At 41.7% G+C, this 13,487-nt stretch overlaps 1 protein-coding gene across 8 annotated transcripts in view; it reads left to right on the top strand.

The window, feature by feature from the left end:
- Positions 1 to 13,487, top strand: part of NHSL1 (NHS like 1) — a 263,051-nt gene that overhangs the window by 92,871 nt on the left and 156,693 nt on the right. The window contains exon 1 of one of the 8 annotated variants that reach the window (XM_075924285.1): positions 5,449 to 8,988. The exons of 6 other annotated variants lie outside the window; for them this stretch is intronic. In XM_075924285.1, the coding sequence (XP_075780400.1) occupies positions 8,784 to 8,988 (205 nt within the window). In that variant the 5' untranslated portion in view covers positions 5,449 to 8,783. Of the gene's footprint in view, positions 1 to 5,448; positions 8,989 to 13,487 lie in introns of those variants that run through there. One more of the 8 variants, XM_075924287.1, reaches the window with a different exon arrangement.

The following is a 13,487-nucleotide window of genomic DNA, read 5'->3' as shown; positions in this document are numbered from 1 at the left end:
GTATTCTCAGGCTGGCACCTCTCAGAACCATTCATTCATCGTCCAAGCACTCTCTCATACATTCATACAGTATTTTGTATAATAATAAAAGTTGTAGTTACAGAAAGTTTCTGGGTGGTATTGCTTAAAACATTCTCTGAGTGCTGAATAAAGTTACAATGTTTTAAAGAGAACAGGCCTCAATTAAGTAACAATGCCCTTAGTCAATTACAGGGCTTGGCTCCCATAGCAGAGTTAGTGGCTTGACAATGCATTGTTACAATGTATCTCTGCAATGTCAATTTCAAGCAACCCCTTGCACAAACTTGAGCATGCCCTGGAGCATGGGGGGGGGGGGGGGGGGCTGTTTCTGGTTACATAGGATTATATTCTTAACAGTTCTAAGTTACATGACCTAATACATTATATTCTAAAGTGGCAATAATAATGATAAGTCTAAACATTTAACAATCTTAACAAATAATAATAAGAATAAGAATTAATAATAAATCTAAACACTTTAAGTTGTGGGGAACAAATTATGGGGGGTCACTTCCATTTGGGGAATCATTTTCAATACATTAATATGTTATCCCTACACTGTATGGGAATTTTCTGAAAATTCTTGCTCTCTAGACAGAAGATGCCATTAAAAAATGTTTGCCCTCATTTGCCTTGAACTTTCATTTTTCTTGTTTTATAATACAACCCAGAATTTTCTGCTGTTAGTTTTGGCTGGGTTTGATGCTACTACACAAAGCATGCTGTCTTGTGTAGTTTCAATTCATGTCGGTGTAGTAGTCTAGAGATGTTAATTGTTCCATGGAGCCGCATTGTGGCTCACCTGCTGATCATTATATCATGTTATTCAATGCTTCAGAACAGCCGCAGACCTGATTCCAACAACATGACTTCATTTATTCAGAGCACAGATGTTTATAAACATCTTGATCTGTGAGTAAAGTCAAGTACCTTTATGATATAAAGGAATCTATAATGCAATGAAACAAACAACAGGACTATGTAGCACTTTAAAGACTAACAAGATGGTTTATTAGGTGATGAATAAACAATCTTGTTAGTCTTTAAAGCTACATAGTCCTGTTTTTTGTTTGTTACACCAGACTAACACGGCTACATTTCTATCACCATAATGCAATGTCTGACATGATAAATGCATCAATCTTTATGAACCCAACAAGTGCCCACATTCATTCCTATAGGATAGGAGAAGCCAAGCCTTTTCTAAAGCCTGGTCTCAACTTAAGTTTTGCCTGCATAGCTATGTCAGTTAGGGGTGTGTAAAAACACACCCCTAAATGTAATAACCATGCCAGCAGAATGCATCAGTGCAGATGTAGTTAAACCAGTCCCTCCCTCCCCCTCCCCCCCCAAAAAAAGAGCCAGTTGATATAGTTTATTTTGGGGAACTGGTACACTCTAAACAGCCAAAGAAACTCTGTACAATCTGTCTCCACTAAGAGGCTTTATTACCGAATCAGTAGGCCTTTCTAGGCTAGACAAGGCAAAAATTAAGGTTTCTCTACTGCTAAGCCGACTCCACATCCTCAGAATACTCTGTCCCTCCACATACACCAAAATGTAACAGCTCTGTTCAATTAAGTCTCAGTACTTAAAATATTTCTCTTGTGGTCTGTGATTGCTTAATTCATTTTTATGTTGGGAAGTTGATTACTGGGGAATTTTGGTTTTGCATCAATTCTGGAATTTATTAGGCTAAACTGACTTTTTTTTAAAGGAGTATTTCTTATTTTATGGGGTTATGCTATGAAAGCTTATTTTATTTATTAGTTTGGTGCCAAGCAGTTCTACATGAAGATTTTGTGGACTCATATCTCCCTTTTCAAAAAAATTTTTTTAATATAAAATGCTTTCTTGTTGTTCATATTTTTATAAATAAAAACTTCAAATGTAATGAGCCTGGTTCTGCTCTCTCACAAATGTAAATCAGTAGTAAGTCATCTGATGTTAGCGGAGTTGCACTGATGTCAGACTGGTGAAAGTAAGAGGCAAATGAAGTCCGATCTCTTCCAGAAATAAAACTCCACAAACTTGCCCACTGATAGCATGGAATGTATTAGCTCTGTAAATTATGGTCTGCAAACACACTTAAAATCCCAGCTTGTCAGCAACAATGTATGGTGCGATGTATGACAATGCTGCATAGTTGAGCGATTTTGCCTGCCTTTTCTCATTGCTGTGTTCAGACAAGATATGAAATGCCTGTCTGGGCCAGTCAGTATATTATTTCCATACAAGGTTAGGGGACAGAGGGATGGTGTCATGTGTGCATGTGAAGATCCCCAAGCTCAAGGCTGGATTTACCGTGGATGGATTTTAATGTTGTTGCAGGCTTCTTTTCTGTAGGTCTGACTGATTTGAAGTATGTGTGTGATGCTAAAAATAATGTTTCAATTAAAAATAAAATTTGGGATACTTATCTTTTATATGCATTTTTCCATTTCCCAACCAACCAATCACCTCACTTACATTCCCCTGCTGGATAATCAGTAATAAAATGTAAGAGTTCAAAAAATTTTATTCCTTGCAATTAGATTATAATAATCTTTGAAAGAACACGGGTTGGTAATTTGTTCCATTATATATTTGCTTCCCTATTCTGAGACCAATAGAAGGCGGTCTCATGTCTTAGTCCCATGGTGTCCAACCAATTCTGAAACAGTAGCCGCTCTAGTGAACTAGACACACTCAATTGGCCAGATAGCCACATGTGGCTAGTGACTAGCGTAGCTCACTGGACAAGAGAGTCAGGAAACATGAGTTCAGTTCTTACATCTGTAACTTGTCTGCTGTCTGACTGGGGGCAAATAACTCAATTTCTAGCTCTTTTTCCTTTCATCCTTTGCCTTGTTTGTTTAGATTGTAAGCTCTTTGGGAAAGGAATTGCTGCTTATTATGTGTTTGTATACAGTAGACACAGAAGGGCCACAGTTTTGGTTGGACCTTCAGGCCCTATTGTAATAAAAAGTGATGTTTTCTGTATGCATAATTGCTGCAAATAACTACAGTAAAACTCCATTGGTCCAGCATCTGATGGTCCGGCACCATCAGGAACCCGGAAGTGCTCCAGACAGCTGGACCATTGGAGCTGCTCTGCTCCCCGATTCAGCTGCCGCTGAAACTGACCAGCGGCTGAATCGGGAAAGCCAGGGGCAGAGCAGCTGGAATGCTGCCGGTAGGTCCTGTAGCGCTGCCCCTCAGTGCTGCGGGACCAATCCGGCAGCACCCCACCTGTCCCCGATTCAGCCGCCGCTGAAACTGACCAGCAGCTGATTCCGGGAAGCCCGAGGCACAGCTGCTCTGCAGCTGCTGGTCAGTTTCAGCAGTGGTTGACTTGGGGACACCTGGGACAGAGCAGCTGGGGTGCTGCCGGGTTGGTCCAGTAGCGCCGAGGAGCGACGCTACTGGACCAACCCGGCAGCATCCCAGCTGCTCTGCCCCAGGCATCCCCAAGAGCAACTGAGGTGCTGCCGGGCTTATCTCGCAGCGCCAAGGGGCGGCGCTACCGGACCAACCCGGCAGCACCCCAGCTGCTCTGCCGCAGGCATCCAGATTCAGCTGCTGCTGAAACTGACCAGCAGCGGCTGAATTGGGGAAGCCTGGGGCAGAGCCAGACTATTGGAAGGGGGGACTATGAGGGGTCTGGGGTGGTATCCCCCAATACCACCCTAGACCCCTCAAAGCCCACCCTTCCAATAGTCCGGCATATCTGATAATCTGGCACCCCCTGGGTCCTAAAGGTGCCGGATTATCGTAAGTTTACTGTATATGGCGCTCTGGGTTATGGTATTATAAAAGCTTGTTATCTTTCCAAGCATTTTTATACTGTGCCAATTAGGGATGTAAAATTTTGTTTAAAATGTTAGCTGGTTAAGCAGAGTGGTGGGCCCATGTGGTCTGGAGCGCCCTCTGTGACATGGGTGGGAGGGCTGCTGCAACCCGTCTGGGCCCACCATGCCATGGGATGTTCCAGCGAGGCCAGGCTGGGCCTGTCATGCCGGGGGCGAGCGATGCTTTAGCTGGGCCTGCTGTGCTGCAAGTGGGGAGCTGTTCCACTCCAAGCAGGCCTGTCGCATCATCCTTCACCCATGGTGCATCGTGGGCCTAGCCAGGCAGGCCTGCCTATGGTGCACCTTTTGCCCGCAGTGGGCCTGGTCAGGTTGGAGCACCTCTTGCCTGTGGTGAGGTGGGCCTGGTTGGGTTAACCCTTTATATCCCAGGTGCCTATCCAAGTTGATCAGTGTGCCTTTACATTAGGGGTGGGGAACTTCAGGCCTGGGGGGCTGGATGCAGCCTCCAGCTTGCCTGGATCCTGCCTCTGAGGCTTAAGCCCCCTCTCCCCCAGTACTGGGGAGCCTGCACTGGCACTCCAGTCTCCCCCCTCCCTCCCCCGCCACATGAGGGGGTTGGGCTCCCCTAGACTCTGGTGTGCAAGGGGAATGTGGGACATATCTTTCTCCTTCTCAGTTGGGTGCCATGGCAGGGAGGGTGTTTTGGGTTTTTTTGTTTAGTTGGTTGGTTTTTTTGCTTCTCAATTGTGTGCTGTCTCTGACTGATTTTTCTGTGGGTTAGTGGCCCCCACCCAAAAAGGGTTCCCAACCACTCTTTAACAGAGTAGACTGCAATGTTTCTGAAGTAGGGCAGGTTCAGAGCTTTTGTGTCATTTAGAGCCAGTGAGTTTTCTACTTGCTTTCAAATGATTTACATGGCTGGAGATCATCAGTCACACTCTGTACAGTGGCTGTAGATAACGGGTTTGGAATTGTGTCCGGATGGTTTTCTCATTGTCTGAGCAAGTATGAGTGATGATTCATTTTGGTTCTGTTTACAGAAGCATTTGTGAAAGGTTGAGTCTACAAACAATATGGTTTCAAGGAGCTTTTGATTTTATTTAATCTGAAAATCTAACTGCCTTTGTGGCTGTCTGACAATGATTTGGTTAATATGTATAGAAAGAGACTGTCCGGTACACCCCTTGCTCTTGGATAAAGGTGTTCACTCACCATAAGCAATAAGTACCCCAGGGAGCAATGCTTGTGAATCATGTTGGATAATGTCAAACCAAGTAGTCAGAAATGAAATTAGAGAAAACGTAAGGATTAAAATAGCATGTGAATGGTGCCAGAAACCACAGACCAACTAAAAATCCAGCAAGTCTGAGTTTTGTGCAAAACTGAAAGCTTTTGTTCTTACAACCAATCTTTTAGTTTGTTGGACTTGGGGAAAAATCAGTTGCTTTAAGTCATTTGCATTTGCCTACTTCAAAACTTATGAACCACAGTAAGTACTGATGTCATAAACTATATTGTGTTTTATCCAGTACCTTAAATGTGGCACATATTTTTTTCCTTTAGCCTTTCCTTCAGTCCTGCTTAGCTTCCCCTAGGATTTCCAAGAACTGCTCCCTTTTCTGTGATTCATGGATCTTCAGAGTATAACTGTGAAATACAGGGTTTTCATTTTAACCCATTTAATCCTGAAACCTAAAAGCTCATTTGCATGTGTAACAGGTAATGAGAGAGAAAAATTGTAGTGTTGGAAACTAATGTAATTGAATGAAAGTTAATAGAATTGTGCCCTTGGTTTTTCTTAAATGACTTTTATAGATCAATGCATCTTATAAGATACATTTCCCGTTTAAAGTTTGTCAAATACTAACATTTTCCACCTCCTTTGCTGCATACATACAGTCATTTGTTTTGAACATGTGCATCCTGTAATAACGGCTGTTTAGTGTTTTTCCATTTTCACTTTGTAAATGAAGTCTAACATCTGTACATGGCAATAATCAAGGGTTGGACTGACTATATTTTCCATGGAGCAAGCCAGCAAATTAAAAGCGATTGATAGGAAACAATCCAAGGGTACAAGATACATTTTTCCACTTAGAGTTGCTTCCTATTCCTTTTGTACAGCACGACAAAAGTAATTGTCATGTGATGGCTGGTGCTGAGTTTATAACATTTGTTATTAGGCTAGTGGCCACTAAAGTATAAACAGGAACAATATAATGTATTTGACCTTATCATAGTAACTTAAAATATGTTCCTATTCCTGCAGTGAAATATAGTGATCAGGGGATATAAAATTCTAAAATAAATGCCCTATCACTGTTTTATTTATTTATTTATTTTTTTACAGTGGAAATGAGAACATTTCTCAGTTTATTTTGATAGGGTCAACCACATCAGGGTAATGTATTTTTCAGAACTTTGTCAACTTGTGATGCAACATCATGAGTTAAATTCAGCATTGTTTTATGTCTGACAGATTCTTAAAGTCTTAAAATCGCTGGCAGGACATCAAACAGACAGATGGGAGTTACCCTTGCATTTCGGGGTTGACAGCTATTCTATTTCCCCATCTCTTCTATTTCTCAGAATTACAGTGCAGTGGAGGTGACTATTATTCCACAATTCCTAACGGAGATTTTATACAGCCTCTGTATATTATTTAGAGTGACTGTAGTAATCATGACTCTATTTATTCTTATCTGTATTTTCTTGTTGAATTTTCTGAAGCTGTATAGTAAACAGCCATATTGCCAACTGCAAGTGTTCATAAATCACGAGTCAGGCCCCCGTGACTCATGATATTGGCTTAAAAATCTTGAGATATTAAAAAAGGTATAGCTATTGGGTTCTTTTTCTTTTCGCCTAGGGTGCACTTGGATCACATTTTCAAGCTTTTTCCCTTCAAGATGAAGGCTAGAAATTTACCTTTTCTTATATGAAATCTGAGATTCTCACATATTCAAATCCCTCCAGGAGTTGGGACTTAAAGAACACCAAGTAAAATTGTGAGTTAGCAACCTTGGACTAGCTTTTTCACTTGTTTACTTGCAGGAGTGGTGAAAGTCTTCAGTTTGTATGTGCACATGTGCATTACCTCACATGGTGATTTCAATTTAAATGCAGCCTATTAAATTATTTACTGAAGACAGTTGGCTAACCCATTGTACTGTGTTGTAGGAGCCAAAGGTCACTCTGGTGTGCTTAGTTGATTCATAGAGTAATGTGATACAGTACTTAGCTCTTTGCTTTGTAGCCAGTAAATTAAACCGTATCCTTTTATTATAAGTCAGAGTACCATAATTTTTGGAAAAACTTGAAGCTTTTCTTTTTATGGTTTCTGAAGGGTGTGTGTTAGCAAATTTTACAGGTGTGTGGAAGGGCATCTAGGCTTGGAGGAAATGTTGGTGTGTTCTATTGTACTGTAAATCATTTTTTAAAATGATCTTGGCACTTGACAGCTAAAAATAATCTATTTTTGCGGCCACTCGTTTTGCATTGGCATTTTTAAATGATAAGGCAGTCAAATCTACTAATAATGTAGGTGGTTGTTTTTAAGGTGCTATACTAGTAGTTTCTCAATATATATTATATTGTTGTTTGGGTTATAATGTTACATAGTATATCATGAGTTTTTAGGTGCAAGTTTTAAACATCCCTTCCAGTGTTTTGTCAATCAGTAAAATCAGAAATAATCAGGAAATAGTGTCATGATATCTGGACTTTGTATATTACCAACTTTTATCTTTTGTGCCTTCTTACCGTGCCCTGTCATCCTCTCTTTCCATTCCCTTCTGACTCCTCATTCCTTCCTTTCAACAGGCTCAGTACAAACTACTGAATAAACTACTGGCATCACTGTAATGATTTTAGTCATGGCAGGCTTATTGAAAAACTAAGTCAGATGATTCAGTGTTTTCACTTTTGGTAATGAAAGGATAAGGTAGGAACAACCAGGGGTGAAAGGCATTTGAAAGCAGCAGTCATACCAATTCTGTGTTGTTAGCCTGTTCAGTGCAAACCTCCTAGTGTACAGTTTTTGTTTTCATATTTAATCAACTGAGGACTTTTTATATCCCACTGTGTTTATTGACAAGCCCTATGTCCTATATATAGAATGTCTGTGCAATTATAGATAAAGTATCAATCATTTATTCCCTCCTGAGTCTGAAGAGTTGCACGTGAGTGTTCCTGTTCGTGTGTGCAGAGTTCAGAAGTTTTCATTGCTATTGAGCTCTTGGCTGTGGAGAGGAGGAGTCTGCTGCCTTTGTGGCTGTGCCTGTAGGAGAGAGAGCCTATCGTATTTCACTCTAATCCGAAACGATAGCCACGCAGTCTGTTTTATTGTTAGGAGAATCCTCCTGGAGATCTCTCACTAGGCTTTTCATTAAGGGAAAGCAAGGCGGATGGGCTTAGGAATCAGAGCGGCAGCACGGTTGCCATGAAGCAGCGGCATAAGTACTCTAATTTATATCGTACTCTGACAACTTGTTTGATCTGTGTCTGTTTCCCCATGGTATTGTTTCTGATGAGATAGAACAGACGACTGGATTGCAGGCTCACTTCTGGAAAATTATGTCAGGGAGCGGAATGGGACTGCAGTTTTGGATACTGATTGGAGAGTGCAGAAAGGATGTACTTTGGTATTGTATGTCTACACAATCCTAATATGCTTTTCTGAAACTCCTGCAAGGTGCCACTTACTGTTGTTTTTCCTCCTCCTTTTTTATTTGGCAGCTTACAAAGTGTTGTAGGCAAGTCTGCCTCAGGAGAATTGCACGGGCATAGTGACCCAGCTCCCTACTGCTGCTGGTTTAAATGCAGCAAGTGTTTTGATTGAATGAATTGGAAAAAGCCTGGAAAGATCTTGTATTTCAAGATTAGCATTTTAGCAGCCACTGTGGTGGGGGATAGGATCAACGCCAGAAGAGGCTTCTCTAAAGTTGAGTACTGTAGTTGACTTTAAAGAAAATGAAAAAGGAATGCACCTCAAGGTCTTTCAGACTCAAGCAAAATTCGGGTTCCCTCTCACGTGCTGTGAGCTGGATAAATTTTTCCTCCTTGTCTAGGCAGTCAAAAAGATTGTTTCGCAGTGATGGTGAGCTCACATCAATATGTAGGCATCAGGTAGAAGAGGACGATGAGAACTGGATCTACAGAACTCAACACAGAAAAGGTGACTCAGTTTTTGTCCACATTTAATTGTGTCCTTGCTTATGTACCATTTCTCCATTCATTTTTCTTTCTCCCTGTTGTCTCTTGTTCTTGTTACTAGTGATGCCCACTGGTGCTGTTAAGATGAATCTTTTACGAGGGACCATCCATCCCTTTGGGTTTGACTCTGCTATTTTTGGTGAGCTTGCTTAGTCAAAACTAGCTCAGCTATGCCTATGTGTGCTGCAACTGTACTTGCCAGTTGCAGTGTAGACCTACCCCATGAGGAGACAATATGACTCTCCCAATACTGTGTTTGAATGTTGAATAAGCAGAGCAGAACTGTCCTGATCTCTGCATGATCTTGTAGAGATGTCCTTGGCATGGTCACATCATTTCTATGGGAATTTATAAAAATCCAAGTGGAAAAAGCTTTGAACTTCCTTGATTGGGCAAGTAACATTTATTTCTATAGTGTGTTCAATAGATTTAGTTTTTTTTATATTTACATTTCCATAATATTTCTCCCTCCCTGTCCGCCTAAGGTTTGTGACTGTGCCTCACTAGTTATGCTGGATTGGCAAATGTTGGAAGGATCTTTTATTTCACTACAGTAGCAGTGCTCAGTTATGACACCACAATTTCTCTAACAAGTTGGTAGTGTTTCCTTACACCATCAATATGTTAATAGGTAATAGTCCTGCTGGAAAATGTTAAGCATGTTTTACAGACTTATAACACTATTCAAATAAAAGGGAGGTAGGTGTGTCACACGCACACACATTTTGACTTGTGCAGAGTGTTTGTAGCAGAATGAGGAAGCCACCTGCTCATACATGTATCTGCTAACTACATAGCAGAATGAATTTCAGAACTCAGTCTTCATACTTCTGTTGACAGGTTGAACTACTGTCAGTGCATTTGTCATAGGCTGGTATGTATGATAAGATGGGTTGGATCATCCTTTCTCTATTCTGGAGAATGGCCAACGCTTGTCAATGGAAAACTGAAGGTGACAGATTTAAGCTGCAAAGGTGACTTCTGTAAGACCAGGCAAGCACTTAAACACTTGCATTTCAAAGGCTACGTCTAAACTACACCCCTCTGTCAGCAGAGCGATGTAAATTAGATGTATCGAAAGTGCACATGAAGCCGGGATTTAAATATCCTGTGCTTCATTTGCATAATGGCGGCCGCTGCTTTTTTTTTTTTTTTTTTTTTTTTTTTTTTTGGAAACAGGGCTCTTTGGGAAAAAAATGGCAGTTTAGACAGGGCATTTTCGACAGAATGCCCTGTCTCGAAAGATCCTGTACTCCTCAAAAAATGAGGAGTACAGGATCTTTCGAAACGGGGCATTTCTGTCGAAAATGTCCTGTCTAAACTGCTGGGTTTTTTTTCGAAAAGCCCCATTTCGCAGAAAGAAAAGCGGTGGCTGCCATTATGCAAGTGAAGCGCAGGATATTTAAATCCTGGCTTCATTTGCACTTTCGATACATCTAATTTACATCCCTCTGCCGACAGAGGGGTGTAGTTTAGACGTAGCCAAAGTGAATTTTCCTTTTCTTTTTGGCAGCAGTAGCGTGTGCGCAACCAGAACATTGGTTTGCTTTACTCCAAGTCAGAAATAAATATAGTTTTAGTATGCGGTTTGGATGAAACCTTCCCAGAAGGAACACTTAAAAGGGCGTATACAGTTGTACTGTGGTACCAAGAGGGTGGAACTGGATGTTGATTTGTTCTTTAGAAGGTGGCTGTGTAACCTTTTAAATGCTGTAAAACTGCTTCAGAAGGATCTTCATTTTGCAGCTGGCTCCTAATTTTTAGTTTTTAGTTGTTGATAAGTGCATACCATTCTGGGATGGTTGCTGTGCTCAAGTCGATTCTTGTACATTCTTGGGATGGTACGTACTGGTCACATAATGTAAAGTACGCTGTTCATTATTGCATTAAACTTTCTTGCACCAGCTAGGAATTCTTTCACAAGAAATGGCATGACTGTGGTGGGAAAGGAAAAGATGCTGGTGGATTAACATGGTGTATTAATTTTGCCGGGAGCATTATTGTACACTTGATTTATTGAAAATAAAGAAGTCCATTGTACAGAGCACGGGGGGAGGGGAAGATTCTTTCTGAAATTGGTCAGCAAGCTATAAAAGCTTGCCTCCTTTGTCATAATGGAGATTGTAGTATGTGGGTTTTGAGTGGGAAATGGAGGAGGGCTAGGCCACGCTGTACAAACATGCCCTATAGCTTCTCCTACACAGAGAGAAGACTCAGATTTAGCTTAATAATTTGTAATATTAGTTTGTGTAATGGGTATATGTTCAGCTCATAACTTGCTCTACACCATTTGGTCCGGTGGGCAGTCTGCTAAAGATTGAAATTACATGCTGCTGTAGGCAAGGACTGTGTTGGGGTTAAGATGGAGGGCATGGGGGGCAGGGCCTTGGAAAAGAACTGCGGAAGGAAAGGGAGTGGGGCCATGGTATTTGGTTTTCAGCATTCAGAAAGTTGTCAATCGTACATGAAATGGAGCTACATTAATGTGTACTAGGCAACCTTCAGTGCATACCAGCAGTGTCCAAGTGGGACAGATTGTGAGCAGTGTGCTTGTATGTGGTAGAATTATCACCCTCTGATGTGCAGTAATGCACCATGAGACAAGCCCTTTATTACCCACACATCTACTAGCATGATAGATGCCATCATGCCCCTCTGCCATGTATACTGGCCAAATCGGACAGTCCCTGCACCAAAGGATAAATGGACACAAATCAGACATCAGGAAGGATAATATATAAAAATCAATAAGAGAACACTTTAACCTCCCTGGTCTCAGAAGCAAATTTAAAAGTACCCATCCTTTTACAACAAAAAAAAAAAGCCCCAAAAAACACAAACCATCAAAACCAGACTGCAAAGAGAAACAGCGGAGCTGCTATTCATTTGCAAATGTAATGTGATCAAATAAGAACTTAGAATGGCTCTCTCACTACAAAGGCAAATTTTCCCTGTCTTGGTATTCATACCTCCCCATCAACTGCTGGGAGTGAGCCACATCCATCCTGACTCAATTGGCCTCGTTTGGTCCTACATTTTATAAGTAACTCCCTTCTTTTGATATGGTAGTGTGTGTGTATATATATATATATATATATATATATAATATATATATATATATATCCCCTTAAGGTGCCACAGGACTCCTCATTACTTTTCCTAACATATGGACAGCTTTGAGGATTCTGATGCTGCTGCAGGTCACAGTAGTGAGTGGTGAGCTGAGTATTCCAATGCACAAGCTTATTAAAACAGATCTTTGATTGACAATGCCCCATGAGAGACTGACATTGCTTGCTATTTTATGGTTTGAAATGGAACTGGCCAGTCTGTGGATCTCTCACACACTGTGCTTTGGCTCGCAAGGCCAAAGCAAGAAAAGTGACCTTTTAAACTAAAGCGCTAAGGTTAACTTTGTAAGGCTGTCCCCTATTATAACATTATTTAATACTGGTCCTTCCAGTGTTGATGCACAGTTCAGTTTATTGATGATAATCGTACATTTCAGTTATTCTTAAAATTAAAATGTTTCTATAAGCTTAGAGGATATGATCTTTTGAAATTTTCTCATATATGGTGTGAATAAACACTGATGTACATATTCCAGTATGCAAATGTATTGCCTTATATGACAAGAATAAATCATGGATGCAAACCATGGATCAAATCCATATGGGCTAAAATACAATACATACAAAATTAAGTATACAAAGGTTTAACAAGCAGGGGAGGCATTCCTTGCCTGGAGCACCATTGATCTTGGGCTAGCCCTGACCACTGATCTGTTAAATTAGTACAGGTTGAACCTCCCTAGTCTGGCACCTTCCAGACCTGAGTGGTCCTGAACAAGGGAATTTGCCAGACCAAGGGAGGTCAGGCATCCAGGCTTTCTCAGGGCTCCCCTCCTGGCTGCTGTCCTGGGAGACCACCTCCAGGCACCTGCCTGGCTTTGCTGTCCCCCAGCCCTGCCAGCTGTTCCTGGGGTTCCCTGGCCCCACAGCGGGTGGCAGCTGTTTCTGATGTTCCCTGCCCAGGTCCCGAGTGCAGCAGCAGTTGCTTCCATTGTTCTCTGACCCTGCTTGCAGCGGCTACAGCTACTCCCAAGGTTCCCTGGCCCCGCACGCAGTAACAGCTGCTCCTGGGGTTCCCTAGTCCTGAGTGAGGTGGCAGCTGCTCCCGGGGTTCTCTACCCCCAGATCATTGGCCCTACAGGCTGCCGCCGACCAGACTAGCTCCTCTTCAAGCAGCTCTCAACCTCTGTGGCTGGGCCCTCTGATTTAGCAACATCCCTGGTGCTGCCACCATGGATGTTGCTGGACGAGAGTCACAGACGAGGGAGGTTGAACCTGTACATCAGTTTCTTTCCTTAAATATTTCCTTGTCAGTTAATCGAGTTCTTTTTTTTCTTTCAAATAGCCAGGAAAGGATTGAGATTAAGTTTAGCAATGAATAGTTTAGGAT

The sequence above is a fragment of the Pelodiscus sinensis genome, chromosome 3 (genome assembly GCF_049634645.1).
Source record: "Pelodiscus sinensis isolate JC-2024 chromosome 3, ASM4963464v1, whole genome shotgun sequence".
In the NCBI taxonomy this organism is placed as follows: Eukaryota; Metazoa; Chordata; order Testudines; family Trionychidae; genus Pelodiscus; species Pelodiscus sinensis.
Note: the sequence above shows the minus strand (reverse complement) of the source record. Positions and strands in the feature narration are given on the sequence as shown.